The sequence below is a fragment of the Gopherus evgoodei genome, chromosome 14, assembly GCF_007399415.2.
Source record: "Gopherus evgoodei ecotype Sinaloan lineage chromosome 14, rGopEvg1_v1.p, whole genome shotgun sequence".
NCBI classification, from domain to species: Eukaryota; Metazoa; Chordata; order Testudines; family Testudinidae; genus Gopherus; species Gopherus evgoodei.
Genome location: NC_044335.1, coordinates 21,182,487 through 21,210,477, shown reverse-complemented (window position 1 = coordinate 21,210,477; position 27,991 = coordinate 21,182,487). Strand labels below are relative to the sequence as shown.

Sequence of the window (27,991 nt, the reverse complement as noted above, 5' to 3'; positions counted from 1 at the left end):
GGAAGGGCGGGGGGAGAGGGTTGCTGGGGACTGCACGCAGAAGCGGGGCGGGGCCTTAGTTCAGCCCCGCACCGGCAGCGTCCCCGTTGCCGCGGTGACCCTGAGTTCCCCGCGGCGCGTGGCGGGGTCTGGCGGGGCCGCGGGGGGCACGAGCGGGACACACGTGCCTGTCCCGGGGCGCGCGCAGCCGCACCCCCTGGGCTTGGCCTCTCGCGCCAGGACTTGGACCCACGTGGCTCGTCCCTTTCACAGCCCCCCTACACGGGGGGTCGCTGGGAGCTCTGGTCCCGTCGCTGCGGGCAGCCCCGGATCTGCACCCCGCTCTCCGCAGCGGGGAGTCCCCGCTCTGGCCTGATCAGCCCTTGGGGCCGGGGAGCCCTGTTAGTGCTGCTTGCAATGGGACGCGGGCCCAGCGAGAACTGACAGGAGCGGGACCCACCAAGTGGCCTCACGCAGGCCATGGAGCAGCGACAGAGGAGGGCCTTTTGGGTCACCTTCCAGCCTGCTCTGGGACTGGACTGGATCTGATGCAGTGCCTTAGGTGCAAAATGCTCCTTATCCTAGTCCATGCCCCCCTGCAAGCTAGTACCCCTAAGCTAGAGTCACACTGGAACTTGTACCCTAGAGGTGAAGGCCTTACCCCATTGCCTAACTGCAAGGACAAATTCTCTGGCCTGTCCCAGTTCTGTGGAGTTGTCACCTTTCTTAGCTATGGATATTTTTTTGGAGGATGGGGGAGATAGAAGTCAAGATCTGCTTTTCACGGTGATAGAACATGGATTATCCTGGGAAAATGAGTATTTTCTGTGAACAGAGGAATTATATCAGTTCCAACTAGGGTCCATCTAAACCAGTGGCTTGTCTCTGTAGATACTTTAGCAGATGCTAAAAACACACAATAGACAGTTATGTAGTAATTTGCCCAAAGAGGAAGTTGCTTTCTAATACTGAAAGCTAATAATGGTGTATGCTGTGAAGCAGGAAGGTTTATATTCCATAGACATGTTTACCTTAATATATATCTCGATATACATCCACCTAAGCATGTCTGAAAGCTGTGTCAGTAACTGAGTGCAGATGCCAGAGTCTATTACTAGGGGCAGGGTGTACTGATCTCTCCACTTTGCCTTGCTTTTTTATAAATTTTTTCTACATTAACCTTATGGCATGGAAATTCCAGTTCTAGAAGTGTGTTTGGGTTTTTAGGGCCTTTGTCACTTGCTGTCTAATATTCTACTGCTTGCTGCTGTGGCCAGTATATCTGTGGTTTAACACTGGGATTACTTGTCTAATGAATATCCTCCAAGCACCGTGTTCCTGGGTTTTGAGGTCTGTTGAAAATCTGGATTCTGGAGCTGTCAGTATGGATGACAGCAGGCCTGACCACTTCCCTCAGCATTGAACAGATGGAGTGATAAAGCAGATTCTGACCCTGGCAAACTTTCCCTTGTTTGAAGGGCTTGGTTATCGAGCTTGTTGGCAGTTATTTAATTTCTTGTGGAGCTGGGATGTTGAGTTTGTTGCACTTCACAAGTCCCGGCTCGTTTTTGCTGTCTGTGCCAGTGTGAAACAACATCTCACCAGACCTACTCTGCGAGAACATTTTCTTATTTTCCACAGGGGCTGTGTGTAAGCCAATCATGTTTAATCCAAGCACTCATTTTTAATGTCTAATTACATTCCCCACTAGAGGGCAGACATGACACACATTTGAACCTGAAATTTTATTGAACCATTAACTACCATGACTACATTACAATCTTCTCAGAGTTAATGGATTATACAACACAGGGCAGGTTTAGCATCTCACTAAGAATAGTCTGACCTGCCTACCGGAGCACGGTGCAGCCTTTCAGCAAAGCTTTAACATATGCCAAAGAACAGGATCTTACATTATAGGGTAGACACAGTGCAAAGAGCTAGTCGTGCAAGAGACCCCCAGTCCTGCCCTGATTATCCTTAACTATATATAAAAGCTACTCACATCAATTTGTATCTCAGCCAGACAAGCAGCCAAGACAAAGTGCTGTGGGTAGATGTGTATGTAAAAAATCATTCCTAAAATACCAGTCCAAACTTGTATCATTTCTGCCATCTCCAATGTCTGGGGCGTACGCTGAATTCCAGAGTTCCCAAATGAATAAAGATAATGAATGAGGCTGCAAGTCTGTCACGGCAGTCACGAATTCCATGACTTTCTGTGATCTCCGTGACGTCTGCAGCAGCCCCTGGGCCAGCAGCAGCAGTTTGGGTGTGTGGGAGGGGGCTCAGGGCTAGGGACAGGCATTGGGAGGACCGGGGGGTGTTACCTTGGGGTCGGGATGCTTCCTGGCTCCCTCTGGCATGGCCCTGCAGCTTCTAGGTGATGGAAGAGCCAGGGGGCTCCACGCGCTGCCCGCAGACCCTGCCCTTGCAGCTCCCATTGGCTGGGAACCGCAGCCAACGGGAGCTGCGCAGCCAGTGCTTGTGGCAGGAGCAGCCCGTGGAGCAACCTGGCCCCTCTGCCACCTAGGAGCAGCAGGGACATGCAGAGTTGAGTAGGGAGCCTGCCAGCCCCACTAACCCCCCATCCCAGTACCTGCAGGGATCCCGGGCTGTGCATTGCTGCCCCCCCCCAAGCACAAGTGGGCCACCTCCCCCAGCACCCATGGTGCCCCCAGACCGCCTCCCCCAGAGCACCCACAGCCCTCCACCCATGTTTTAGTTAGGGATATACATGGACAGGTCACAGGCTGTGAATTTTTGTTTACTGCCCATGACCTGTCCATGACTTTTACTAAAAATACCCATGACTAAAACATAGCCTTAATAATGACTACTATGATCCACACAAAATGTTCAGAGACAAGTCTCCGATGTTGGAGATGCTCCCTCCCTAAGAATTGATGGGAGTGCAGGAGAAGTTCAGCTAGCTCATTTAGGGCTTGATCCTGCAACAGGCAGAGCACACTAGCTCTTATGTAGTGAAACACATGCTTAAGGTTAAACACATGCTTGTGAGTAAGCCCATTAACTTCAATTGGCTAGCCACCTGCTTAAATGTTTATGCTTCTCTAGATCAGGGCCAGAGTGCTCCCCAACTTGTAGGAACAAGTGCTTGCTCAGAAGCCCATATGGAATCTAGACACATGAGCTCCGTGCTAGGACTTTATAAGAGAATGTGAGGGACTCCAGGTCTAGGAGATTGGATGGGAGCTGCAGATGCTGCACAACAGGTCTGGCTGGAGAATGTTTTGACACACATTCTCTGGGCTTAGGAGACTCCCTGCACCACTCTGTCCACAGACTGCTGCAAACCAGCTCTGAAATCAGGGTCCTGGGGGCAGTCCTTGCTCAGCAATGGTCATTCAATTCTTGGATTTTTCCAGGGGTTTAGCTGATTGCTAGGACTATATTTGTGCTGCCCAAGTCTCTCGGGAGTTGCCAATCTGCTGAGTCACTTCCTCTTTTCAGACCTTTCTTTTCCTTTTAACCTCTTTCTCTGGAAAGTGCTTTATGAGGCAGTATAGTGGACACAATGTGACTCATCTGCACCTGGCTTTTTGTTTGATGGTACTTGGGATGCTAAATGGTGCAGCCAGGGTCCACCAGTGTCTACTAGTATGTGTCTAGCTACTATGCAGCTCTGAATGCTCCCTGGGAAATGGCCTGGATCTAAAGCAATACCCAGCCTCTGTTATTTATATACCAGACTCCTCTCCTTGAAGATGCTCCATTTTTGTCATGGCAATGACTTTGTTTTTCCTGTTACAGTTTCCTTGTGGCCAAAGTTTTCCTGTATTAGAACAGCTGATGGCAGTAGCACGCCTCCCTAAAATGGTGATGCAGCCAGATCTGGGTGTGGCTATCCTCATTCCCAAGAGTAGGAAGAGGGCAAGACAAATAGCCAGCAAGGAGGAGTCAAAGTGACAATCTGTCCTTGTAACACAGCTAGCTAGTGCTCCAACAGCCATGCTGGGTATTCTGCTGTGCTGAGGGGGCTACTCTGCTGTTGCTAGAAGGGGCACACAATTCATGGGGAATTGCATGAACACACTCATGGGGTCATGTTACAGATCACAGTGCTCCCACGCCCACCAGCCCTGCGGGTTTAGTGTGGGAATCAGTACAGTCTCACTGCGGTCTCAGGCTATCTCCTCTGTAAGCACAAGTGCAATCAAAGCCCTTTGAAAATGCAAAGCACCATAGAAGTGCTCAGTATTATTATTGGGATGGGTTGGTGATTTGCCCCATTAACCCCCATAGTTCTCCTCAGCGGTAGGTAATGAGGACTATACCACTTGTATTTATGTTGGCCAGAGGAATGGCCACTGGATTGGGCTGGCTTCCCTGGTTCTCCGGCAACTGGGAAACTTTGGCTCAACTGCTACTGAGGTCTTGTCCTTGGTAGTATGGCTGTAAATGCTTCATCCCCTGCCTTAAGCCTGACTCTCCTCTTCCTCCTTCTGCAGCCACTTCCTAGGCCAGCACCTCATCCCCACCAACCACCAGGCATTCATGGTTCTCCAATAACACACACCATCCCTACGCTTATTTGACAGGAGTGTAATTTCTCTGTAGAGTCTTGTTACACATTTGCCTAGAAGGGGGGAGGGTCCCCACTGGGACTGGGGGGGCTGTCGGTCCTGCAGGGAGGCCTTGCCAGAAATGGGCACAGCTGAGGCCATGGCTCATGTAGCTGTTCAGATCAGTGAAGCAGGAGTGTTAGTAGCAAAGCCTGAAGAGTTAATTTCTGAAGCACTACACTACCCCTCTGTTTCTGCACCACTCTCCTGGCTGACTGAAGAACATGCTGGGGGAAGCCGTCTCTAGACGGCTTGGGTTGTACTGAGCAACAGTCAAACAACCAGCAGCCTTCCTTCCTCTCATGCTGGCAGGTCCATGCGGAGGGTGCATGAGGAGAGAGAAGGGAGCCTGCTGCTAGCTTCTGGCCGCCTGCACTTCAGGGCTGTCCTCGTGGGGCTCGTCGTCATCCGACTGCACCACGGGGGTCTCGGCCCCCTCCTCGCTGGTGTCCAGGCTGTTCAGGTCTGTGGAGACGGAGGATGTAGACGAGATCCGAGATTTGATCTTGGCTGCATTGGGCACTTGCAGGGTGATTTCCTCCTGGTAGTGGCTGGGCTCTGCCCAAGGAGAGAGGCAAGATTAGCAGAAGAAACCCACATGCTAGCATCTTTGCAGGCCTTGTGCCCAGCCCCCTTCACCTCCACCATACCCCTCCGCAGGCAGGCTGTGCCTTCATCCCTTTCCCATCCCACAGCAGGGGCTACACATGTGCAGAGCGCCATTTCAGCAGGGGCAGCGACTTGGGTACACAGTGTTTCCAGGCCCTTTAGGAGGAAAGGAGATGAGGAAGTGGGCCGGAACTATCCCTGTCAGGAGAGGTGGGGGATAGGAGGGATTTGGGTGGGAGTCACTGAGCTCAAAATTCTTACTGTCCATGAGCAGAAAGACATGAACTGGCCATAAGCAGGACTGAGCTGCTGAGCTACCGATCCCTTAGCCCAACTTTGATCCCCAGCACGAGCCAGGCTGCTGCCGGAGCCGGGTCTCCGTCCCCAGTCCCAGACTTTGGCAGCAGGGCATGTGCCTCACATTCCTTCCCCATTTTTGGCAGTGGAGCTTTCCGTAAAATTCCAGCTTGGGGCCTTCTTGTGTGAGGCTGTTTAACTGGAACAGAGGAGAATCTGCTGCTAAATGGCTTGACTCATTCTCAGAGTGACTCATTCTCCGAGTCACTGCAACGAGTGCAGAATGGGGTGATCAGGCTCCCAATGCCTCCTCCTCTCCCATTGGGGTCCTCCTCCCCAGACAATGAGCTCAACACAGGGTAACCTGCCTGGCTCCCCACTCCTCATGCGAGGAGCCCAGCCTGAGGCCACTGTGGTGCTGACACCGCCCCCAACAGGGAGCTCAATGCAAGACAGTCAAGGTCTTGGCACCCTCACACTTTGTGCAGAGAGCTCAGCATGGGCAATCAGGGCCCAGGGGAGAGTGAGTGTGGGGAGGAGTGTGGCAGGGTATGATGGGACAGTGGCTGCTCTAGAGCAGTTTTGGGGGACAAGAATTCAGTCCCACAAACCTTAAAGAGCTCCGAGTGCACATCAGCCCTGGAAAACTTGGATCCATAATTCTCTGCTCCCAGCAATGGTGGCTGTAGTGCAGGCAGGGGACAGGTTTTTGTACAAGAGTATCCTTCCCTAAGATTAGATGATGTGATGCTGAAAATGCCTGTGCCCTTTCTGCACGGCAGCCTCCACTGCTTACATCGCCAATGGAGTTGTACCAGCGGAGCCGTGCTGATGTGAACTTTTCCAACCCCACAGGCCAAAGCCCCAAGTTTGTTGAGAGTCACAGCAGGGCTTGGACTGGATCGAGGAACTGACCAGCTGGCGTGAAGGTTGGGGGGACAGCGGGGAGCTAACAGGGAGGGTTGTGTACGTACCTGGCAGGAGACCGGCAACATTGTTATCCTCTGTCCCGCAGCTGAGAAACACGTCCATGGTGTCCTGGTCAGAAAGGTCCATCATCTCCATCTGCTCCAGCATATCCACATTCACCTCCATGGAGGAAATGCTGCCCAGCGGAGCTGCAGAGACACGGGCCAGAAAACCAGGGAGGGCCCATCACTAGTGCCAGTCAGATGAGAACCTCTTAGCCCTGGACCGACAGCACTGAGAAGACGATGCCATGGGAGGCCAGCTTATGGGACTAGCCTGCTGGCTTGTTTATAGTGTGAGCTGTTCAGGGCCCTTATCTTTATGGCCTGTTCAGGGCTCTATAAATAACAGGTCACCCCCTCCGCAGTGCCTTCCATCCCATTCTGTGTGTGACAGATGCCTCCCCCTAACGCCCCCGGCACTTACGTCTCCTGTGCTCTATCTGCAGGTGGGACATGGGGAAGAAGAAATCCACATCATGCTGGAAAACCTCCTCAAAGAACTTCTGCCTGTCACGTAATTTGAGCTGCTGCTGCATCTGCTCTGGCTCCAGTCCCCGCTGCCCATGCTCCATGTCAGCTGTAGAGGAACAAGGTAGAAGATCAGGCACAGGCTAAATGCAGTCAGATGGGGCATGGGACATCAGCCAAGGCCAAGAACGGCTGCATAAGTCCACCCTATTCTGTCTATCAGTGTCCTGCAGGATAGGTATTGCTCTCTTGCTCTACGTTATCAATGGGGGTGCATTGTGATTTGGTAGCAATGGAAGAGGTATTACAGGCCATGGAGCTTGCTCCAGCAGTGCAATCTGAGCTGGGGGCCACTGCTACTGACTCTGCTCCTGTGATATAGCCCAGTCTGGTGTCCACAGCTGCAATGACCATCTCATACTTTGGGCTTCCCCACCTTTCTTCCAGGGTTCTCAAAGCGCTCTACAAACTTTAACTCTCACCCCCTCCGTGAGAGGAGATTAGTGTCCTGTTATCCCCAATTTCCAGAGAGGGAAACTGAGGTACAGAAAGCAGATGTGACTTGCCCAGGGTCGCCCAGTATCAGAGCCATGAATAGAACCAGGTCCTCCTGACTCACAGGCCTCTGCTCTAACCACTAACCAGCAGTTCTCAAACTGTGGGTCAGGACCCAAAGTGGGTCGCAACCCCATTTTAATGGGGTCGCCAGGGCCAGCATTAGATTTGCTGGGACCCAGGGCTTGGGGTCTGGCCCCCTGTCTTTCCCCCGCAGAGCAGTGGGGCTCAGGCTCCAACACCCTCTCTTCCACCACCCGGGGCAGCAGGGCTCAGGCTCCAGCCCTCCACCCCCGGGGTCATGTAGTAATTTTGTGTCTAGAAAGGGGTTGCAGTACAATGAAGTTTGAGAACCCCTGCACTAGATGACACTCCATCCTTGCGTGGGAGAAAGGAAACATGGCAGCCCAGATGTTGACTGTTCAGGACTGTGAAACCAGAGTGCTCGGGTGTACGTGATATGGGGTAGTCTCAGCTCCAGCCTGTCACACACTGGTTTTCCTGCTGCCTTAATCAGAGAGTTGCCTTTGAATATTAACACAGCGGAAACTCTCCCAGGAACAGGAACTGACCCTGAGTGCCAGGGATACTGGACTGGGAAATATGACAGTCATAAAACGGCATTAACACCCTCACGCCTGCCTACAAACACTCCACCCCAGTCTATAATCCCAGTCTCCCCCCCACACGCACACACAAACAAGCTCCTCCATTCGCACCACCCCGCTTCACACACAGCCAGCCTGGATCTTTGTATCTGCATTCCTTTCATCCCGCCCATGGTTTAACTCTGCTCCCAAGAGCAATGAGGAGCCACTGAGGGAAGAGGGCTGAGCCCTCCTCAGGGAACAAGGTTGTGGAGGGCCAGTTCCGCCTAAGCACAGCAGGGCCTGTCTCTGTCCCTCCTGCTTTAGGAAACCAGAGGAGCAAAGAACCTGCAGCCCTTCTAGCTGAGCCAGTTGGTTTCCTGGGCCCAGATCCACTCAGCTGTTTGAGTTCAATGGAATTTAGGAGCCTAAATACCTTTGAGGAACTGGGCCTTGCTGGTTTATTCCAGCAGCTGCCTGGATGCTTCCAGACTGGAGTCTTATTCCAGGATTCGTCTCTGCTGCTCTTGCCCAGGCAAGGAAAATGTGACAACCCAGCCGGCAGGGAAGAAACCAAGGAAACCAAACAAACATCCTAGCCTGTCCCCATCCCAGCACTCACCAAACCCACCTCTTGCTGCTGGAAGCGGGGGCAGGAGGGGATCCCAGCAAAGGGCAGCAGTTGCCTGGGATCCCCACCCTGGCTGGATGGGGGCTGTGTCTGTATCAAGACCAGAATGTTATAACATAGGACCCCAGAGGAGACAAACAACTTCTTCCCTCCCCCACCAGCACTTGCCCCAGGGAGACCCCTCAGGACTAAACTCCCTGCTCAGACACGTGCCCCAGGGACACTTAGCAGGGCTAAATTCCCCCCCTCTCAATACCTGCCATAGGGAAACCTCTTAAGGCTAAACTTCTTCCCCATCAGACATCTGCCCCAGGGAAACCCCTCAGGACTAATCTTCACCCCTTCCCCTCCCACACCTGCTGCAGGGAAACCCTTCAAAACTAAACACCCCCCTCCAGACATCTGCCCCAGGGAAATCCCTCAGGACTAAGCTCCTGCATCTGAAATATACCGAACAGGAATCAGCTGCCAATGCTGTGTGACTTATAGCTCCTGGTGACCTGCACATTTCCCCCGGGGTTCTGTATTCATTTCTGGTTCTGCTTGTCCCATTACTGCTGGGTCCATTTCCACGCTCCAACCCACCTGGCATAAGTTCTGGTTCCAAGATGCCCAGCCCAGGTCTAGGCCTCTCCACTTACTGCAGCCAGAGAGTTCAGTGCCAGCCCCTGCTGCTGTCTGTCTCCTTGTCCATTGCCAAGGGCTGGGCTGGCGAGGTGCCTATGCAGCCAGGATCTCACACGCTTTGCCAAGAGACTAAACTCCACGTTGAAAGCACCTTAACAACATATCGAGATTAAGCCCATTTTACTTTCCTTGCTGGTCTCACCATCTGCTGCTGCACTGGCCAGGAGCTCATTTTCCTCCTTATCCTGGTGCAGGGCCACACAGAAGCCAAGCCCCCCCACCCCTTCACTCCCACACATACCCGCTAATCCATCAGCAACTCCAGAGCTGTGTCAGAGAAAGTCTGGGAGGCAGAGAAGGGCTGAGGGAACAGCTATGGCGCAGAGGCAGGGAGGAGACTGATGTGGTCTAATTACAAAGCTCTGGGCTGCACAAAGAACAGGTTAACCCTGGAGGATTGTGTCTCCGGCAATTAGCATTGAGGTAACTCTGGGCCCCTTTGGCAGCTCATGCAGGGTAGCTAATGATTTAATCATGGAGGCCACAGCAGTCATGGATTCCATGACTTCCCTGCACCTCCATGACATGTAGGGCTTCAGGAGGCAGAGGCGGGATTGTGCGCCCCTGCCCTGAAATTGGGGCTGGCAGGACCCAGGACCCTGCAGCCTCAGCCCCACAGCTTCCGCCAGGAGCTTCAGTCAGGGTGCACTCCCCAGCCCCACAGTGTCCCAGTGTCCCAGCCAGGTGCACTCCCCAGCCTCACAATGTCCCAGTGAGGTGAGGGCTGCAGATGGAGCCACGCACCCTAGCCCTGCAGTGTCCTGGGCTTGGCGGGGGCTGCATCCAGGGCCGCGCACCCAAACCCTGGGGCGTTCCAGGCTTGGCAGGTGCTGCAGCCGAGGCTGTGTGCCCCTGCCCAGCAGCTGCACTGGGGGCAGTATATCCCCCTCGCAGTTTCCATGGCCGTGCGCCACCCCCAGCTGCGGCTGAGGCTTGGTGGAAGCTGCAGCCAGGGCCACACACGCCTGTCCTGGAGCTGTGGCCCGCTGGCGGGGGGCTTGGCCTGACCATCCCCTCTGCCGTGGGACTCCATTCTTCCCCACTACATAGCCCTGCCCCCAGGTTATTTTTAGTAATGTCACGGACAGGTCACCAGCTCTTGTGAATTTCTGTTTATTGCCCATGACCTGTCCGTGACTTTTACGAAAAATAACCATGATAAAATCTTAGCCTTACTAATGACAAAGCCCAGCTGCATGGAGCCTGCCCTATTGTGCTTTCCCACCAGGGCAAGTCACCAGCTTCTCACGGCTCCAGGAAAGCTGCAGCTGTAGCATTGTTGGAATCCATGGCTAACAGGCTGGACCATCCAGTGGCTTTTCACAATTTTCCCAGGGAAAGTGGCCAGCAAAAAAGTAGTGCAGAGAAGCCAAGGTTCAGGTACTGGGGGCGTTAAGCTGTTTTAGTGAAATCCCTGAGAGCTGGGAACACTTTGGAGAAGGTGATCTTGAAGTTCTTGCACCTCACACTCCTTCCCAAGGTCCCTCTTTCCCCATATCCTTGGCATCAACAGCGTCCACAACCACAGGCTGGCTTCTACAACCACAGCGTAACTCTTACTATGTGTTTGTACAGCACCTAGCACAGCAGGGCCTGTCCTCTGTCAGGGTCCCTAGATACTATTGCAATATCAATATAAACCTAACAGATTAATAATACTGCCGTTTGGTGGCCCAGTAGCCAATATATTACAACTTCACTTTCCAGTAGAGCAACAAGACCATGTGATCTACTCGGTGCACCTATTCCACTGGAACAGAGGACACAGTGGAAACAGGAACACCCTGACCCCAGTCACTCTAGCGTTGGAGGAAAGCACAGTGCCCTCGGTTCCCTTTGATATGAGCCCTGTCTGTAGAGATGAGCTCCCAACCTCTGCCAGGAGGAGACACTGTCTGTATGCAGGGGGGAAAGGGGAACACACAGCTATTCCAGTCTCAGGCCCTCTCTCAAGAACATTGCAGGATAAAGGGTAAGGCCATCCTAAGAGTTCGCAATTTTCTACACCGTTAATGCACATGTACATCTCTCTCCCAAGACATAATAATTACAGCCATGGGCTGTTCCAGGCATCCAGGAGGAGATGCAGAGAGGTGGCATGGGTTGGTACACTAACAGTTGCTGCTGGTATGTTACTCTCACTCAAGAGTTGTGCTAGAGCCTCAATGGAGAAGATGTGCCTGGATTTATTAGCTAACTTGTCTGTAAATTCCTTGGTGAGCTTCTATTAGCCAGTTGAGTAGCCGGCACTGAAATACCATTATGTAACTGAGGCAGGCATCAAGCAAGATGTGCAGCGGAGCGACTGATGACTGCAGTGAGAAACTGAGATGGAGCCTTTTTCCCACTTCCTCATCTCAGCTCCCTCTCTCCCCTCCCCCTCGCTCTGTTCCTGTATCTCAAGCACTCTAGGAGGCCAAGAGCTCTGCTCATGTATTTGCAGCTAAATACCCGCCATGGAGGAAATAAAAGAGAGTAACATTCCCTGTCTCTGCCCTTCGCCGTGTGACTGATGGTCACATTCTCCTCGCTGTCAGTCCCTGTGATTGTCTCATCAGGATGGCATGTTCCCAGCAAGTGACACACACTCACACAATGCAGCTCCTGTGCGCTGCAGGGAATTCATTCTGAGGTTTAAATACCTGCTGGTGGTCTTTTTACAAGGCACTCAACCAATGGGCTGAAGCTTATGCACAATCACAGCTCGGACACAGCACTGCCTTCCCTGGATCACTGACCCCCCAACACGTCAGCCTGTCACTTCCCAAGAGCGTGAAATGGCACCAGGCTCCCTGCTGCCTTCAAATCCTTCCGGCTCTTGCTGCTCATTAGACACCAAAGCCTATAGAAGAATTGGACCTGAATGCAAGTGTGGGGACTGAAAGGAGAGGTGCCAGTTTACCACAGGCCCGTGGGAAGGAAACAGATATGGGGATTTCCTTCTACTGCCATTGCACAGCTTCTTCGGTTCCAGCCTCTCCCAGCAGCAGGAAGCAATGTAAGGAGCCGGGGAGGTGTTCTGGCTCCAGAGACTCCAGTGCCACCCTGCCTTAGCAAGAGGTACTGAAAGAAACAGGGCAGATATGATGGCTGGGTTGCACAGCTGGGATTCTCTGTCTCTCAGCATGAGACTCTGTAGAGTGAATGCAGAAAGGCCAGACATGGAAGGTGCTCATAGTTCCTCTATTCCCCATCTTCCTGCAGGAAGCATAATAGTGAATGGTGCAGGAGTACCAGCCACAAAGAGGTCCCAGCTATTCCACACCAGCAGGGAACAATGCCGAGCATTGGCTTTGGGTAGTTCCCAGCAACTGAGGGTGACATGAGCCCTGGGGGCGATATGGCTGAATGGATTCTTTGGGACACAGTGAGATCTTTTCATTGATTTCTTGGGCTGAGCACTGAGCACACGGCAGCTTGTCTGGCCGTGTTTCCACTGGAAGTGGCACGTTTGTCATTTCCCCTTGTCCTGCCGGATCCTAGTACAAATCCCACTCTGTGCACCAGATGAAGGGGGGCTTGTTAAAGGAGGCACAATACAAGAGAAGATGGGGAGAGGGTTTTCTTTAATTGATGTCTCTTTAAATCCCTTGAAAACTCCCCAAGAGATTAAAGAAACAGAGTAAGCCATGAATGGGGCAAGGTCAGGGGGAAAGGGGAGGTTAACAGAGTATAAATGAGGGAAGAGAGCACATTCTGCAGGGTGTGGATCAGTTCTCTAGGGAGCAACTCCAAGGAGCACAGCTTCACACCTGATCTGGCCATGCCATGACTGGGCATTCCCTCAAAAGCATCCTCCCAGGCCCTGTGAATCGGAACAGGGACACACTGACCCTCTTCACACTAGTGGTGGAGGAAATCACACTACCCTGGGCTCCCTTTGATTTGAGCCCTGTCTATAGAGGTGAACACACAACCCCTGCCAGAAGGCGGCATTACAGGGAACAGGTCGGGGAAGTGACTGTGGGGGGAGCTCACAGCTACTCCAGTCTCAGCCCCGCTCAGCAAGAACATTGCAGGATAAAGGGTAAAGCCACCCTAAGAATTTGCAACTTCCTTCAGTCTCTGGGAGAGGCAGCTGGAGCAGAACCCTTGGAATGACCTAGAAGACGCCTGGGGCGATGAGCGGACCATAAACTGGATGCCTGGAACCTACTGAATGCTCCTGTACAAACTCTCTGCACAGCCTCCCGTTCAGATTCCGCATCTGGCCTTGTATCACAGCAAAAAGGAAAAACTTAAACCCAAGCCTGCTGGGTGAGAGGGAGTGCACAGGAGGGAGAGAGGGAGGGAAGTGTTTTTAGCAGAGACAGAGCAGGAAAAAACAGGAGGGCGGAGAGCGAGAGTGTCAGTGGGGTGAGGAGGTGGCACCTTGTGATCCTGGTTTCTGACAAGGATTCTTCATGAACGGTATTCAGTATTTTTCCAGCCAATCCTCAACTCCTCCGTGACTCCACACTAAAAATATCCCCACAGCCCAGAGCTCTCTCCCCAGCAGAGGCCGCGTCACAAGACACTGCTATTTACAGGGCCTGATTCACTTGACATAGAACCCTGAACAGGATAAGCCAGGAGAGCATTTGGGAGGATGAGAGGAGGTTGGGAGATAACTAGCCACACAGGGGATATCTATATAGCCTATGGCAGCAAACCTCCCAGCCCAGGTCAACAGATTCGGGCTGCAGGAGCCTGCACTAGTGCTCCAACAATAGCAGTGTAGACAGCGCTGTGAAGTTGCAGTATGGACTGGAGCTTGGGCTCTGAAGCCTAAGGATGGGGGTGGTCTTCACAGTCCGAGCTCCAGCACAAGCCACAACTTCAAATCACTGCCCACACTGCTATTTTTAGAGCACTCGGGTGAGCCCTGCTAGTCTGCGTCTGTTGACCCAGGCTGGGAGGCTCTCTGCTGCAGGCTGCATGGACAGGCAAGCCTCCACTCCATGTTCTGCCCCACAAACTGGAGCTTTTCCAAGTCCTGCTGAGAGGCTCATTAAAGGAGCTGGGATACCACCCCGTTTCTCCTCCCCAGCTTTGCCTGGAGCTGGCCTGGCTGTTCAGAGTCCTTCACTGATTCACTGTCTGCTCAGCTCCATGGAGCTTCTCTATCCAAAACACTTGCTGCTTCAGGGGTTTGCTCCTGTCCTTAGGTTCCGCAGGTGACAGGGAGAGTTTTGCTGTTCCGGATCAGACAACATCCCAGCCAACCCTGGGCCCGGCTTCTGGCAAAGGCCAGTGCCAGATGCTTCACAGGAAAGCAGCCTGCACCCCCACCAAAAGGAATGCCCCCAGCGGAGGACACCGGGCTATCCATGCCAGGATAGGACAAGCCCTCCCTACTACCCAGCAGCTTGAGATGTGACTGCCTGGGGATCTCAGCATGTAGAACTACTAATGATATTACAATAGGACCTGAAAGGATGGAGGCGACAATCACCATGGGGTGTAGGAGACAAGAGACTTCAGGGGAGGCTGGTGCATGGTGACTGCGAGCTGGAGGCGGGGGGTTGGTGGCTGTGCAGAGGTGAGCGGCCAAGAAATAGGGATTGTAGAGCTGAGGGATTTGGTGAGGGAGCTTCTGCCTGGTGGGGTGGAGAGGTGCACTGCTTGGGGACTGGGGGAGGTGGAGAAGAGCTGGTGGGCGGGTTTTGTGGGGTGTATGGAGGGATGTGGGAAGGCGCTGGCGGAAGGGCACTATAGGGTGTATGTGGGAGGGCACTGGTGTATGGGTTGTATGGCTGAATTGTCTGGAGAAGGACAGAGAAGAGCTATGCCTGTGGGAGGAGAGGGCTGTCGTGTCCATGGGACCATTGGTGTGGGGTGCTCTGCCTGGTGCCTATTCACAGCAGTTTGTGGCTGCTGCCTGTGAAGTCTATGCTGCTCCAGCCGGGGCCTGGCAGCAGCTTCGGAGGATGAGCTAGAGCTAAAGAATTCACTAAAAAAGGAAAGAGTTCAGAGAGTCGTGTGCCAGGGGCAAGGCATGGGGGAGCAGAGCACCACTGGGTTAGCACTTCCACACAGACAAAACCACAACTCCCTCTGTCAGTCAGTACCTTTGTGTACATGTACACACAGTCAAACACACACACAGAGGGGACCGACACAGACAGAACACAGGGAGGCATCTAGACTAAACTCTGGCTGAGCAGTAATTGCTCGTTTAACTGTAAATTTACAGAGCAAATATTTGGCTGAGAGAGATGTACACAGCGCAAGGCTGACCCAGGTGTGGCCGATTGGGCGTGCAATTTAAGTGTGTGAGAGAAGGAGCAAGTGGGTGTGTAGGTGAAAGTTGTGTGAAACAGATGGGAAGTGTGTGTGAGTCATGGGTGACGGCCAGTGCCTGTGCCCATGATATATGACACTTTGGGGACGGGGGTGAATCAGCCGGTTTCTGTACAATAGTCAGGATTGTGCTGGGCTGTTGACCACTGCAAGATCATTGTGAATCCCTAAACTCAGTGTTTTAAGTGGCTTGGGAAAATAAGGGTGGTGGTGGTGGTAATGACAATCCCAGCTGCAATAAATGTTCATGCATTGGTAGGGCAGCGCTTTCACCCTTAGTGAGCCGACTCAGTTTTAATTCTTTTTTGCCAGGACTGTGACCCATGGCGACCCTGCCCACTCTAAGTCCCCCTGAGCTGGGCCCACGAAAGAGCTGCAGAGTCAGCAGTGTGCCCCCCTCCTGCGGGAGGCTGCCCAGGCAGGAGGCAGCCGCTGTCTGTGTGCGTGGGTGAGCGGGCACTGGCCTCCGGCTGTGACTGTGCCGGGGATGCAGCTGGGATACAGGGGGTTGCTCCAAGCCCCGCTCAGTGTAGCGGGCATCAGGAGCGCGCCCTCGGTCTCAACACTGGGGCACTGTCCGGGCCAGGGAGGGTCCCTGCTGTGGGTCGCATTGGAGCAGAGATTTCACCGGGGGGCGCCTCCTGCTCGGTCCTGCACATGTCCCTCCATGCCTACTCCCGGACAGTCAGCGGCAGGGTGATTCCCCCACACCGAGCCGGGGGGGGGGGACCCTCGCTGGGAAGCCACCGGCCAAATACCCACCCCCGCACCAGCCTTCCCGAGACGGGACTTACAGGGCAGCCTCCTGCTCTGGCTGTGAGCTCCGGGTCCGGACATGGCCAGCAGCGGACGGGCAGGCGGGCGCTGTCTGCTGCAGGCAGCCCAGGGCGCGCTCGGGGCTGGGCGGGTGCAGGGGCGCTGCAGCCCGGTGCACAATAATCCCTCCAGGCAGGGCAGGCAGCGCTCCAGCGGGGCTGGCCCGGCCGAGCGTGCAACTGGGGCTGCCTCCCGGGCCGGGCTGGCTGGGGCTCGGCAGACTGTACCAACTGCATGATCCGGGGGAGGGGGGTGATTGCAGCTCGCACGGGCTCCGGGCTCCCGCCGGCTGTACCAACGCCAAGCGCTGGAGCCTGGGAGGTGGGGGCTGCCTGCGAGGGCGCAGGGGCAGCGGGGCGGGAAAGGGAGGAGGAGATGCTGAGGTCCCCGTTAGGGCGGCTGGGAAGCAGGTGCAGGCGGGACCCAAGAGAGCAGCCTGCACTCGGTTGGAACGGGCGAGTCTGGGGCGAGCTTCTCAGCACTGACCCTGCAACCCCAGATTCAGCCCCCTTCCAGGCATTGCAGCGCTGGCCCTGTTTGCACAGGACGGGGTCTGGCTAGGAGCACAGTGTTACCCTGAGATGAGTGGCTCTGGTGGGCACTGGGGAACCCTGCAGTAAGGGGGCACCGTGAACCAGAGCACCAGGAGCTGGGGAGGAGAGGTGACCTGCCTGGGAGACCCAGGGGAAGCAAGTCAGGTCCCTTTTCTCACCCCTCCTTGGGCTGCAGCATGGAGCTGGGGCTGCAGCTCAGCACTGCAGCCTGAGGCCTGCCGGTAAAGGGAGCCAAAAAAGTGACACCAGCTGGGAAAAGCCAGCATCCGTGCGGCACTTACGGCAGAAGCGGCATGAGGGTGGGATATCAGCTTCCCTCCATCACAGTGCAACAGGCTGCAATTGCTGTGGAGAGAGCTCGCATATACAGAATGCAGGAACTGGTGCATCTGGAAAACCGCCTCCCCCTGCCTAATATTAATAATTAATGTCTGATGCTTCTCTATATGCACTGCACATATGATCATTGAGCAGGCAATGGGCTGCAGACTCCATTCTTATCATAACTGATTCCCTGTTTCTCCAGTACACAGATTCCCTTAGAGGCCTCTGTCAGCCTCATATCCAGCATGTTTTCATCATTAGCTCTTTGACTATCATGGAAACATGCTGGGCTTGATTCTGCTCCTAGTGGAGTCAATGGCAGAGCTCTCAGAGGCAGGCCCTTTATTTCCTTCCTCTGTCTCCACAGAGTGACTCAGTCCCTCCCTAGTGCCAGTCCCTGCTCTGGGCAGACAGGATCTGATCACAGCCAGAATTCACAACTCAGAACATGATTTACTCCCCATCCTCTGCATGAAACAGCCAGAAAGGGAGTTTTCTGCAACCATTGTCAGTCCCACCCAGCCCACTGCCTCAGAGGGTTTGCATCACCACATTACCAGACAAGTGAAGAGGTTGGACTTGTTTGCATCAGTTGGTCCCAACTTGGACACTGTTGCTTTGCTGCCCTGCTGACTTTGGCCCCTGTACCTGGTGGTTGTAACTGAAGTCCCCTGCCACCACTGGTAGTTAACCTGCTATGCTAGGAGGCTGGTTTGAGGGAGGGAGATGATTCACAGCTCATGCACAGAGGTTTATTTGTGCAGATCTGATGCCCCTGATTCCATCTGATGTAAGTTAAATTAATTCTGGGGTTTCAGTTTAGCCCATGTGATTATTTATCCACATCCAAAACCCACCCCAGAGTTCCACATGACTGTTTCTGTCCATAGCCTGGGGTCAGGATTAAAGAGCATTGGTAGGAGCCCAGGACTGGAAGAGCAGAGGGACTGCAGGTCAGTATTATGGGGTCCCAGCAGAGTGTTTGTGAGGGGCTCAAGATTAGAACAACAGGGCCACTGCAGATCTGCATTGAGATACATTGGTAATGTAAAGAAACCTCCTGCACTGCCCCTATCAATATTATGAGTGGCTTTATCCAGTAGTATTACTTCCTCAAATTCCTGTCCCACACCTTCCTTTCTGACCTCCCTGATATACACTCTCAGCTATGGGAGCTACAGGCCAGGGCTAGAGCATCAGCCCAGATCTCTGCTATAGTACGTCTCTTTTTCTAAATTGGCACCATAATTTAAGGTCAGATACTGCCACCCTTATTCACAGTGAGTATTCCCTTAGTCTGAATAGTCCCTTTGATATTAAATAGAGCTAACTGAAGACTAAGATACTACTCAGTGGGAATAGGAGAGGCATAATCTGGCAAATAATAAACAACAACACAGCAAACATGCACCCCTCTGCTGTTTCACTCTTTACTGTTTCCATGCAGAGTATCTTAATTCTTAGAATTAAGCAACATCGCCCTCTGCATGTAGAATACATTGAAGCATCCTGGCATTTTATAATAGGGCCCCACTGCCTGTTGAGTATCAGTTTTACTCAAATTAACTTAATGTAAAACAGCCCTGCAAGTTCCAACCTGGTCCCCCCTGCTCTTGGCCATGACTGCCTGGCCTGGGGAGAAAGGAGAGAGGCAGAGATGGAATCGCGCTACACAGCAATCCGTCAGGAATGGACACTGCTGGCAAATGGACACAAGGGGTCAACAGCATGTAGCCCTGCCCAGGTTGAATCTTATTTCTCTCTGACAGGTACCTGAAGGGCCTGGCTCTTTTCTTTACACTGGCATCACTTGTGGGGCCAATCAAGTCTCCTTGAATTGAACTGTCTCTCTCCAGGTCATCGTAGTAACTAGTGGCCAGAATTACTGAGATGACATCATAGTCACAGGTCAGCTGCAAGACTCCATTGCAAACCTGTGGGGGGAGTGGCGGGGGAATGGCTCTTTCATCACCATGGCACAAAGTTCAGTTCCTGCCAGAGCTCCTGAGGCAAGCTGGTAATCTGAGCACTCTGTCAGAATAAAACGCAACATGATTTGTTCCTCCTGCATTTCCTGCTCTGGTTTCTTTTTTCTATTATAGGTTTGCAGAAAACAGGAGGTTACTCGGGTCCCTGGCCACTTGGATGGGGTGGGAAGATTACAGAATAAATCAGCTGCCAAGTGAAAGGTGAACAAGCCCCAGCCAGGCACTGAATCATAAAGCAGTGAAAATAGATCTTATTCTTTGCAAGCACCCTGCGTAAGAGGCTGTACATGAGATGTGGCTTGATTTGTTCAGTAAATTGCAGGAATAAAGGAGGAAATTGGCTTTTTGCCATGGACAGGGCAGGGTTTCTTTCCTAACAAATTACAGTTCAGCCAGAGTGTGCAGCCCATCCAGGCTGAAATGCCATCTCTGATCCCTGAAATTTTGCAGATCCCTTTGTGAAAGTAGAATGAATTATATTGTAAAAATAAAAGGATTAAAGAAATGTTGTCTGTACCTTTAAGCAAAATTGTTGGAATGTTGCAATCCAGGTGTCAGGAATACAGACAGTAACATAGAACAATTGCACCATTTAAGGGCAATTGGTGAAGTATTAGCCTTAGATCAATAACAGTTAGTAAGGAATTAGGATATGCATGCTGTGCCCCAGGTAAATTTTACTGTTTTGCTTTCTTTGTCCCTTTGTCTACTTCCCACTCTTTTATCTGTATAAATAAAATTGTTTGGGCCTTGCATGGCCACTCACATATTCTGAATGTTATTGGCGGAGCACTGCACTAATAAACAGAGTGGTCTGACAAATTGTGAGTCCTGATTCTAACTTTGACAATTTGGAGGTTCCACCAAGATGGCAACCGTCTTCACTGGGGCTGTGTGATTCCTGACCGTTTTTGTAGGACGACTGTGGCAGCCGGCACCTGGGCACTTGGCCCAAGCGGTCCTCCACTGGAAGGAAAGGTGCACGACCACAGCGAAGTCTACGCCATCGAACCTGTTGGTTCCCACTCTGTTCTGGTAGGGATCCCGGGATCTGACATCAGAAATCTGGTCAGGTAATTATTTCTGTGTTTTGTCCGGACTGGGGACTGTCCTGTCTCTGTGTCTATCCGTCCTCCCTGTGGAGTGTTTGAGTCTGGGTGCCGTCTCTGTCTGGAGATCAGCCGACCAAGGGGTTCCTGTCCCGGCGGTCTGAGTGAGTGAAATCTGCACAATCACAGCCGCACCGCACCTTGGGTAAAACTCTTAGTGTGAAAGCAAGGGCGATTGAGGCAGTAGCCTGTGGGTTCCTTTTGTGTGTTGCACTGGGCATTGCTCTGAAGAACACTAATTTCCTTCTTGTGTGATTGTTGTGTGAAGTCCTCCTGTATGGGTAACCAAACGTCTAAGCCGGGGCAGTTCCCTAAAGGAACTCCGGCTCATTTTATGTATTTTAGGAAGGGTCTGGACTCCTGTAAGTTTCTGGAAAAATGGCCTAGGCTAACTCAGGGAGATCCCAAAACTCAGTGGCCACTGTTAGGATCTTGGGACAAGGATCGAGTAGACATCTTAAAAGACAAACTTGGCCAATCTAAAACTAAATTGGCAAAAGGAGAGGTCGATTGTTTCATGCAATGGTGGGAAGAGGCAAATCGTAGATGGACAGAATCGAAACTCGCCTCTCTCAAAGATTCAAATGATAAGTTAAAAGCTTTATTGGAAACCTCCACTCCCACCACTAGACTGAGCGCTCCCCTTTACCCTGTTCTCCAAGCAGACCCTCCTTCATACTCCTGTCTCGGGGTGGGAAAAGACGAAAAAAAACCCTTGCTAGACTCCGGGGACGAAGATGAAAAAAACGCATTAATTGGCCTAGCTAACTTGCGTCGAATCAATAGACAGCCATCCACGCCCCCAGCTCAGGAACAACAGTCACCAGATTTCTCAGCTCAGGAACAATTCCCAGAAATCTCCAGTTCAGACCCATCCGGATCATCCGGTACTGCCGAGGCCCATTCCTCTGGACACACTCTGCCTCGTAAAAGCTCACGCTTGGGCCTTATAAATATTCAGGCTCCCCTCCGAATCCTGCATACTGAGGGCCAGGACGGGAGTCCCACTTGGAGCTATAAACCCTGAACTCATACTGAGCTCCTTTCAATTATAAAAGGCTTTCCAAAGCCCCGAGAAAATCCTACCAAATTTGCAGATAAATTTTTGTTAGTGTGTTATACCTATAAACCCTCTGAGGCAGACCTCCTGCAGCTGTGCAAGCTATTTGTAACAGCCCCTAGTGAGCATGAAAAATGGCTCACAGCAGCAGACTGGCGGTCAGCAGCGAGCCACTCTACTTTACCAGACACTGGTCCTAATGCTGAATACCGAAAAAAGTGTAAGGAACGAGCTAAAAATCTATTTGAAGCCATCCCTCGGGTATGGACTCCTAAAACCAACTGAACGGCCATAAATGGCTGTAAGCAATGACAGGGAGAAAACCCGTGCGACTATCGCACCCGGCTAACTGACATTTTTCTGCAACATTGTACAAATGGACAGCAACCAGATACAAATGGACAGGGTGCCCTGGCTAGTGTATTTGTTAATGGCCTCCTGCCTGCTGTTGGCAATCTGCTAAAACGAATAAGTGTTGGATGGGAGATCGAAACCATGGACAAATTGCAAAGTGGCAGAGCACGGCCAACGTACTTTAAAAGGAAAGGAAGAACAATCAGCTCAGCAGTTAATGGCCTTGCAAATACAGCATTATTCAGGGCAGGGCAAACAGTACTGGGGACGGGGAAAATACCAGGGACAGGGACATGGTTGTGGGAGGGGACAGGGAACTGGATTTTCAGGTTATGGGGATGTTTGTAATTACTGTAAACAGCTGGGACATTGGAAAAATGAGTGTCCAAGCCGGCCTGGTAACTCTGTGAACAACCAGTTAAACCCCCTGCCAGCACAGCCAGTCAGCCCCCAGCCTTACTTTGCCCCACAACAATGACGGGACATCGGGGAACCTCAGGAAATTTTAGCCCCTTTACTACCTCTCACTCCCACAGGTGAGTGTGTGTTAACTATCAATTATCTTTCTCTCCCTTTCCTTGTTAATACGGGAGCTTTGCTCTCTGCAGTTCGTACTACCGACCTGCCTGAGGTTCCCCGCTCTGGAAAAACCGTGTCCGCTGTGGGCATTACGGGAGTCCCAACCCCTTATCCCCTTTCAAAACCTCTACCGGTCCAGGTTGGTCCCCTTTCTGCAGATCATGCCTTCCTTCTCTCTGATTCCACTCCGGTAAACCTTTTGGGTCGGGATCTGTTATGTAAGCTTGGCTGCACCATATACTGTTCCCCGGATGGGGTCTATTTACAAATTCCCCAGTCTTCCCTAAGTGATTCTGTAGCCTCCCTGCAGTCTGAAACGTCCTTTTCTACTCCGGTCCCTTGTTGCCCACTGGTCCCATCCCTTGAGCATCTAATTTCACAGGTCCCATCCTCTCTGTGGCCAACCCATCCCTCTGAGGTGGGCCACTTAAATACTGATCCTGTCTGCATTACTGTTGACTCTTCCAAACCCCTGCCTCGCCTATCCCAGTAACCTTTAAACCCTGAGGCAGAGGCTGGCATTGCTCCGGTCATAACTGCCCTGCAGGAGCAAGGCATTATTGTTCCCTGTTCCAGTCCCTGTAACACTCCTATCCTCCCCATTCAAAGAGCTGATGGCAAATCTTGGCGATTTGTTCAGGACCTTCGAGCCATTAATCGTATTGTCATACCGGCTTTTCCTGTTGTCCCAAACCCAGCAACGATCCTGGCTTCTTTCCCACCTGCTGCAACTCATTTTACTGTTGTTGATTTGTGTTCTGCTTTCTTTTCTGCTCCGGTTCACCCTGACTCCCAGTATCTCTTTGCCTTTTCCTACAAGGGACAGCAATATACATGGACTACGCTCCCCCAGGGGTATATGGAAAGTCCATCTTACTTCTCCCAGGCATTAGCTCGAGACCTAGCTGACCTTGTTTTCCCATCTGGGTCCACTCTATTCCAATATGTAGATGATCTGCTCCTCTGTTCCCCCTCGTTATCTGCCTCAGAAACTGATTCTTTAGTGCTCCTTACTGCCCTAGCAAACAAAGGTCACAAGGCTTCTCGCTCTAAACTACAGCTCTGTCAAACCTCTGTCACATACCTTGGTTTTCTCCTCTCCCAGGGTCCCTTCCTTTGTCTAATGACGGTGATCCTCACGACTGCCTTGCAACTGTCTCTGCTATCACCGTCCCGCACTCTGACCTTTCTGATGTCCCTCTCCCTAACTCTGACCTTGTTTTTTTTACTGATGGTTCCTGTTTTCGAGATAACAAAGGTCGTCTCCTTGCAGGATATGCTGTAGTGTCACTCTCTGAAACCCTAGAAGCTGCGCCTTTACCTTCTGTAACCTCAACGCAAGTTGCTGAATTAGTTGCCCTCACCCATGCCTGCTTTTCGGCGGAGGGACGCTCTGCCACCATTTACACTGACTCCCGCTACGCTTTTGGCGTTGTACATGACTTTGGTACCCTCTGGCAAGCTCGGGGTTTCCTTACATCTGCCGGTACCCCTATTAAAAACGGCCCATATATCGCTGCTCTCCTGTATGCAGTTTTACTTCCCTCTGCCCTGGCTATTGTTAAGTGCCCTGGCCACTTCATGGCAGACACTGATGTTGCTAAGGGTAACGCATTTGCTGATACCTCTGCTAAACATGCTGCTGCCATAAAACCTTCCCCAGATGCATTTCTAGGTTCTCTCTCTGTTTCTATACCACCGCCGTCCCTCACTGACCTCACCCTGCTCCAGGACTCTGCCCCAGAAACTGAAAAAGACTCCTGGGTTGCCCAGGGTTGCTCTCTACATCCTGATTCCCTTTGGCGTTCGCCCACTGGTACCTTTGTAGCCCCCTTTTCATTCTACCCATCGCTGGCCACCCTGCTACACGGTGTTTCGCATGTCAGAAAGGAGGGAATGGTCTCTGCTCTAACTAAGGTGGGATGGTGGGCTCCTCATTTCAGCTCTTTTGCAGCCCGCCACTGTGCCGCCTGCACCACTTGCCAAAGCCACAATATTGGTAAACCTGTAAAAGTGGCTCAGGGATTCCGGGGCTTGCCCCAAGCACCCTTCTTGCATTGGCAACTTGATTTTGTACAAATGCCTAAGTGTCAACGATTTGAATTTATTTTGGTTATGGTATGTTTATTTTCTGGTTGGATTGAAGCCTTTCCTTGTTGCAAGGCTGACTCACTGTCCGTTGCTAAATGTTTGTTAAACCATATTATGCCTGCCAAGGGAATTCCTGCCACTCTTTCCAGTGACCGGGGTACACACTTTACCGGACAAATTGTTCAACACCTGGATCGTATCTTACATGTCACACACCTGCTGCACTGTCCCTACCATCCACAAAGTGCAGGTGCTGTGGAAAGGCGAAATGGTGTACTTAAGAATAAACTTGCTAAAATTTGTGACTCCACAGGGTTAAGCTGGTCAGCAGCTTTACCACTAGCCCGTATGGAAATGCGATCCACTCCATCCCAAAGGCATAAACTGAGTCCTTTTGAAATCGTTATGGGACGCCCTATGCGAACTGTGGCTACCATTACTCCAGTCCCAGACTTGAACTTGACTCACAGTACTCTCCTTCAATATTGCAAGGGATTAATGCAAGCTGTAAGTCACTTCCATTCACAGGTTCAAGCCGCCTGGCCGACAGAACCCACCTCTGACGCCTGCCACAACCTTGAACCAGGTGACTGGGTCTACGTACAGCATCACCATCGAAAACACGCCTTGGAACCTCGGAGGAAGGGTCCTCATCAGGTACTGCTTACTACCCAGACAACTGTTAAGCTATCTGGCATCGCAGCGTGGATACATGCTTCACAGTGTAAGAAGACACCCTCCCCGGCAAACCATTCAACACCTCAGGACTGCGTAGAGTCAGTTTTAACTCCAGAAGAAGACGTAGAGAAACAGCCTGCAATACCTTACAATCTACTCTCTCGTAAGGGTTGCCAGAAGCAGACGACAACCTAAAGCAAGGCCCAAGAAGCAGCAGTAGTGAGCCTAGCGCCTGCTGCCTAGTGGACATAAAACCGCGACTGCGGTTCCCTCAGTTGAGGTTGTCAGAACCAGAAGGGCCTTGCCTCCAACATGCACCTCTGGTGGCGCCTGTTCCTGGGCTGCTAGTATCTTAAGATCTGGGAAGCCCACAATGACAATTCTTTTATCCAGCAACAAGTGTGGATAGCTCAGACCCTTAATATTTCTAAATGCTGGTTCTGCAGCCACATCCCAGCCCACTCTCAAGCTGGTGTTCCTGTCCTGGCTATCCCACTGAATTCCCCAGACCTTACTGGAGGACCTCGTCCATTTAACAAAACATGGAACAGCAATGACACTTGGGAAGCAGTGGGAATAAATGAATCTAAATGGATAAGTGTGTTGGGGGGAAAAGGTCATTGGTGTTGGGTGTGTAATGGGACAGGGCTGGATCTGGGAAAAAGCCGTTGCCTTCAGCATATTGTGGCAAATGGTGTATGGGATTATTCAAACAAAACTAAAGAGTGGCGAGCTGGGTATGGGGGATATAATTTTTTTCTCAACCTAGAATCAAACAGAAAAATCAATCTCATGTTCCCCCTACAGTAATCTTAGTAAAAATAATACAATCTTCCAATGCCATACAAACACTACCACTCCTCATAAGGAGGATTACCCTGTGCCCTTTGGAGGATATTATTCATTTGCAGATACCTATGTAACAAATGGATGCAATCAACCCTTCCCAGCCTTAATAGGCCATCATTGGGTTTGTGGAACCAAATCTTATACTGTATTACCAGTTAACTGGTCAGGTATCTGTTATCCCGCCCAACTCTTCCCACAATTCCGAGTACTAGAGTCCCTCCCACGAGAACGCCTCCGTAATTTCAGGTGAAAAAGAAGGGACTTACCAGATGCTCAATGGTATATACATAACATAAGCCCCTTAACTTGGAAAGAGGCCATTGGCACTTCCTTTATCCCACTTGAGAGAGTAATACACCACGCAAAAATACTCTTAAGGTTACAAGCAGTGGTTGAAATAATGGCAAATAAAACCGGAAAAAGTTTAAAAACCCTGGCCAATGAAACAGGGGTAATCCGACAGGTGGCCCTCCAAAACCATGAAGCATTAGACATAGTGCTGGCGGCCAAAGGAGGGACCTGTGCTCTCATTGGGAAAGAATGTTGTGTGTTTATATCTGACAATACCAATGAGGTAATAGATTGCGCTAGCCACTTAGAACAAATCGCATATCTTCCTCCTGAAGAGCCAAGTTCTTTATGGAAGTGGCTAAGTAACCTGTTCAATTTCTCTGGCATAGGAAACTGGTTGTTTCAGGGAGCCCTAACTATCCTATTTGGAATCTTAGTGATTTTTGTATGCTTTCAGTTAATCTCCTGTTGTATCCAGAATTGTGTCACCCAGATGACTGCCCCAAAACAGAGTGCTAATATAATAATTTTAAATATCACTGATGAACAAAGAGATAAGGAACAGTTAATTTGTGAAACCCAGTAATGGTTGGTCATGGCATACGCCTGACCAAAAGGAGGGATTGTGAAAGTAGAATGAATTATATTGTAAAAATAAAAAGGATTAAAGAAATGTTGTCTGTACCTTAAGGCAAAATTGTTGGAATGTTGCAATCCAGGTGTCAGGAATACAGACATTAACATAGAACAATTGCACCATTTAAGGGCAATTGGTGAAGTATTAGCCTTAGATCAATAACAGTTAGTAAGGAATTAGGATATGCATGCTGTCCCCCAGGTAAATTTTACTGTTTTGCTTTCTTTGTCCCTTTGTCTACTTCCCGCTCTTTTATCTGTATAAATAAAACTGTTTGGGCCTTGCATGGCCACTCACATATTTTGAATGTTATTGGCGAAGCGCTGTGCTAATAAACAGAGTGGTCTGACAAATTGTGAGTCCTGATTCTAACTTTGACACCTTAAAAGGGAGATTTTGGTCCAGGATTGAAGCAATGTGGCTGCTGTGAAGTGAACATGTCTCACATGGAGCTGGGAAGCTTGGAGGAGAAGCACAGAGATAATGGCAGGGCTGGAGATGGTGGATGATTCCAGGTCCATTAACGCAGCTTCTGAGGCACTGTCAGTGATGTGATGGGAGGTTATACAATGGGTAAATTAGGCTGTCTACCATTTATGTTGCTTCATTAGATGGATGCACCACCCTGCCCTGTTCAAACCCCAATGCAAGTCACCTGCTGAAGTTTCAGAACAGGTAGCTCCTGTCTTGGGGCAGGTGATGATCACTGCACAAATACATCACTGGCCTAGTTAGTGTTTACCAGAACTGAGGAAGAGGTTCATAGCAGGAAGTAGCATCTTTACTGTCTCCCTCCTCTCTTCTGCTGTCAGCACAATGTGCCTAGAGCATAGATGTTTTGAGACCTGGAGACTCAGCTAACAGAAAGTCATTGAACTAGGCATCTCAACTGCCCCTGAAATGCTGTCTCATGCATCTCCTCCAAGGAACCATCTCACACTCCACAGTTAACATCTGCCCCCGGTGGGTGTGAAGTGGAGAAAGGGAAATGTTTTTACCCTTGTGAGAA

The 27,991-nt window shown here is 51.4% G+C and overlaps 2 protein-coding genes across 4 annotated transcripts in view; both read right to left on the bottom strand.

The window, feature by feature from the left end:
* Positions 1–1,709: 1,709 nt before the first annotated feature.
* The window catches only part of DBNDD2 (dysbindin domain containing 2), a 62,531-nt gene continuing 36,249 nt past the window's right edge, over positions 1,710–27,991 (bottom strand). The window contains exons 1-4 of one of the 3 annotated variants that reach the window (XM_030533670.1): positions 16,447–16,758; positions 6,867–7,019; positions 6,446–6,589; positions 1,710–5,123 (exon numbers count right to left, since the gene is read on the bottom strand). In XM_030533670.1, the coding sequence (XP_030389530.1) occupies positions 4,921–5,123; positions 6,446–6,589; positions 6,867–7,019; positions 16,447–16,489 (543 nt within the window). In that variant the 5' untranslated portion in view covers positions 16,490–16,758 and the 3' untranslated portion in view covers positions 1,710–4,920. Of the gene's footprint in view, positions 5,124–6,445; positions 6,590–6,866; positions 7,020–8,488; positions 8,570–16,446; positions 16,759–27,991 lie in introns of those variants that run through there. The other 2 variants (XM_030533672.1, XM_030533671.1) reach the window with 2 other exon arrangements.
* SYS1 (SYS1 golgi trafficking protein) overlaps positions 6,938–27,991 on the bottom strand; it is a 68,682-nt gene continuing 47,628 nt past the window's right edge. Inside the window, exon 4 of the mRNA XM_030533678.1 lies at positions 6,938–7,019. Within this exon, the coding sequence (XP_030389538.1) occupies positions 7,016–7,019 (4 nt within the window). The 3' untranslated portion in view covers positions 6,938–7,015. The remainder of the gene's footprint in view (positions 7,020–27,991) is intronic.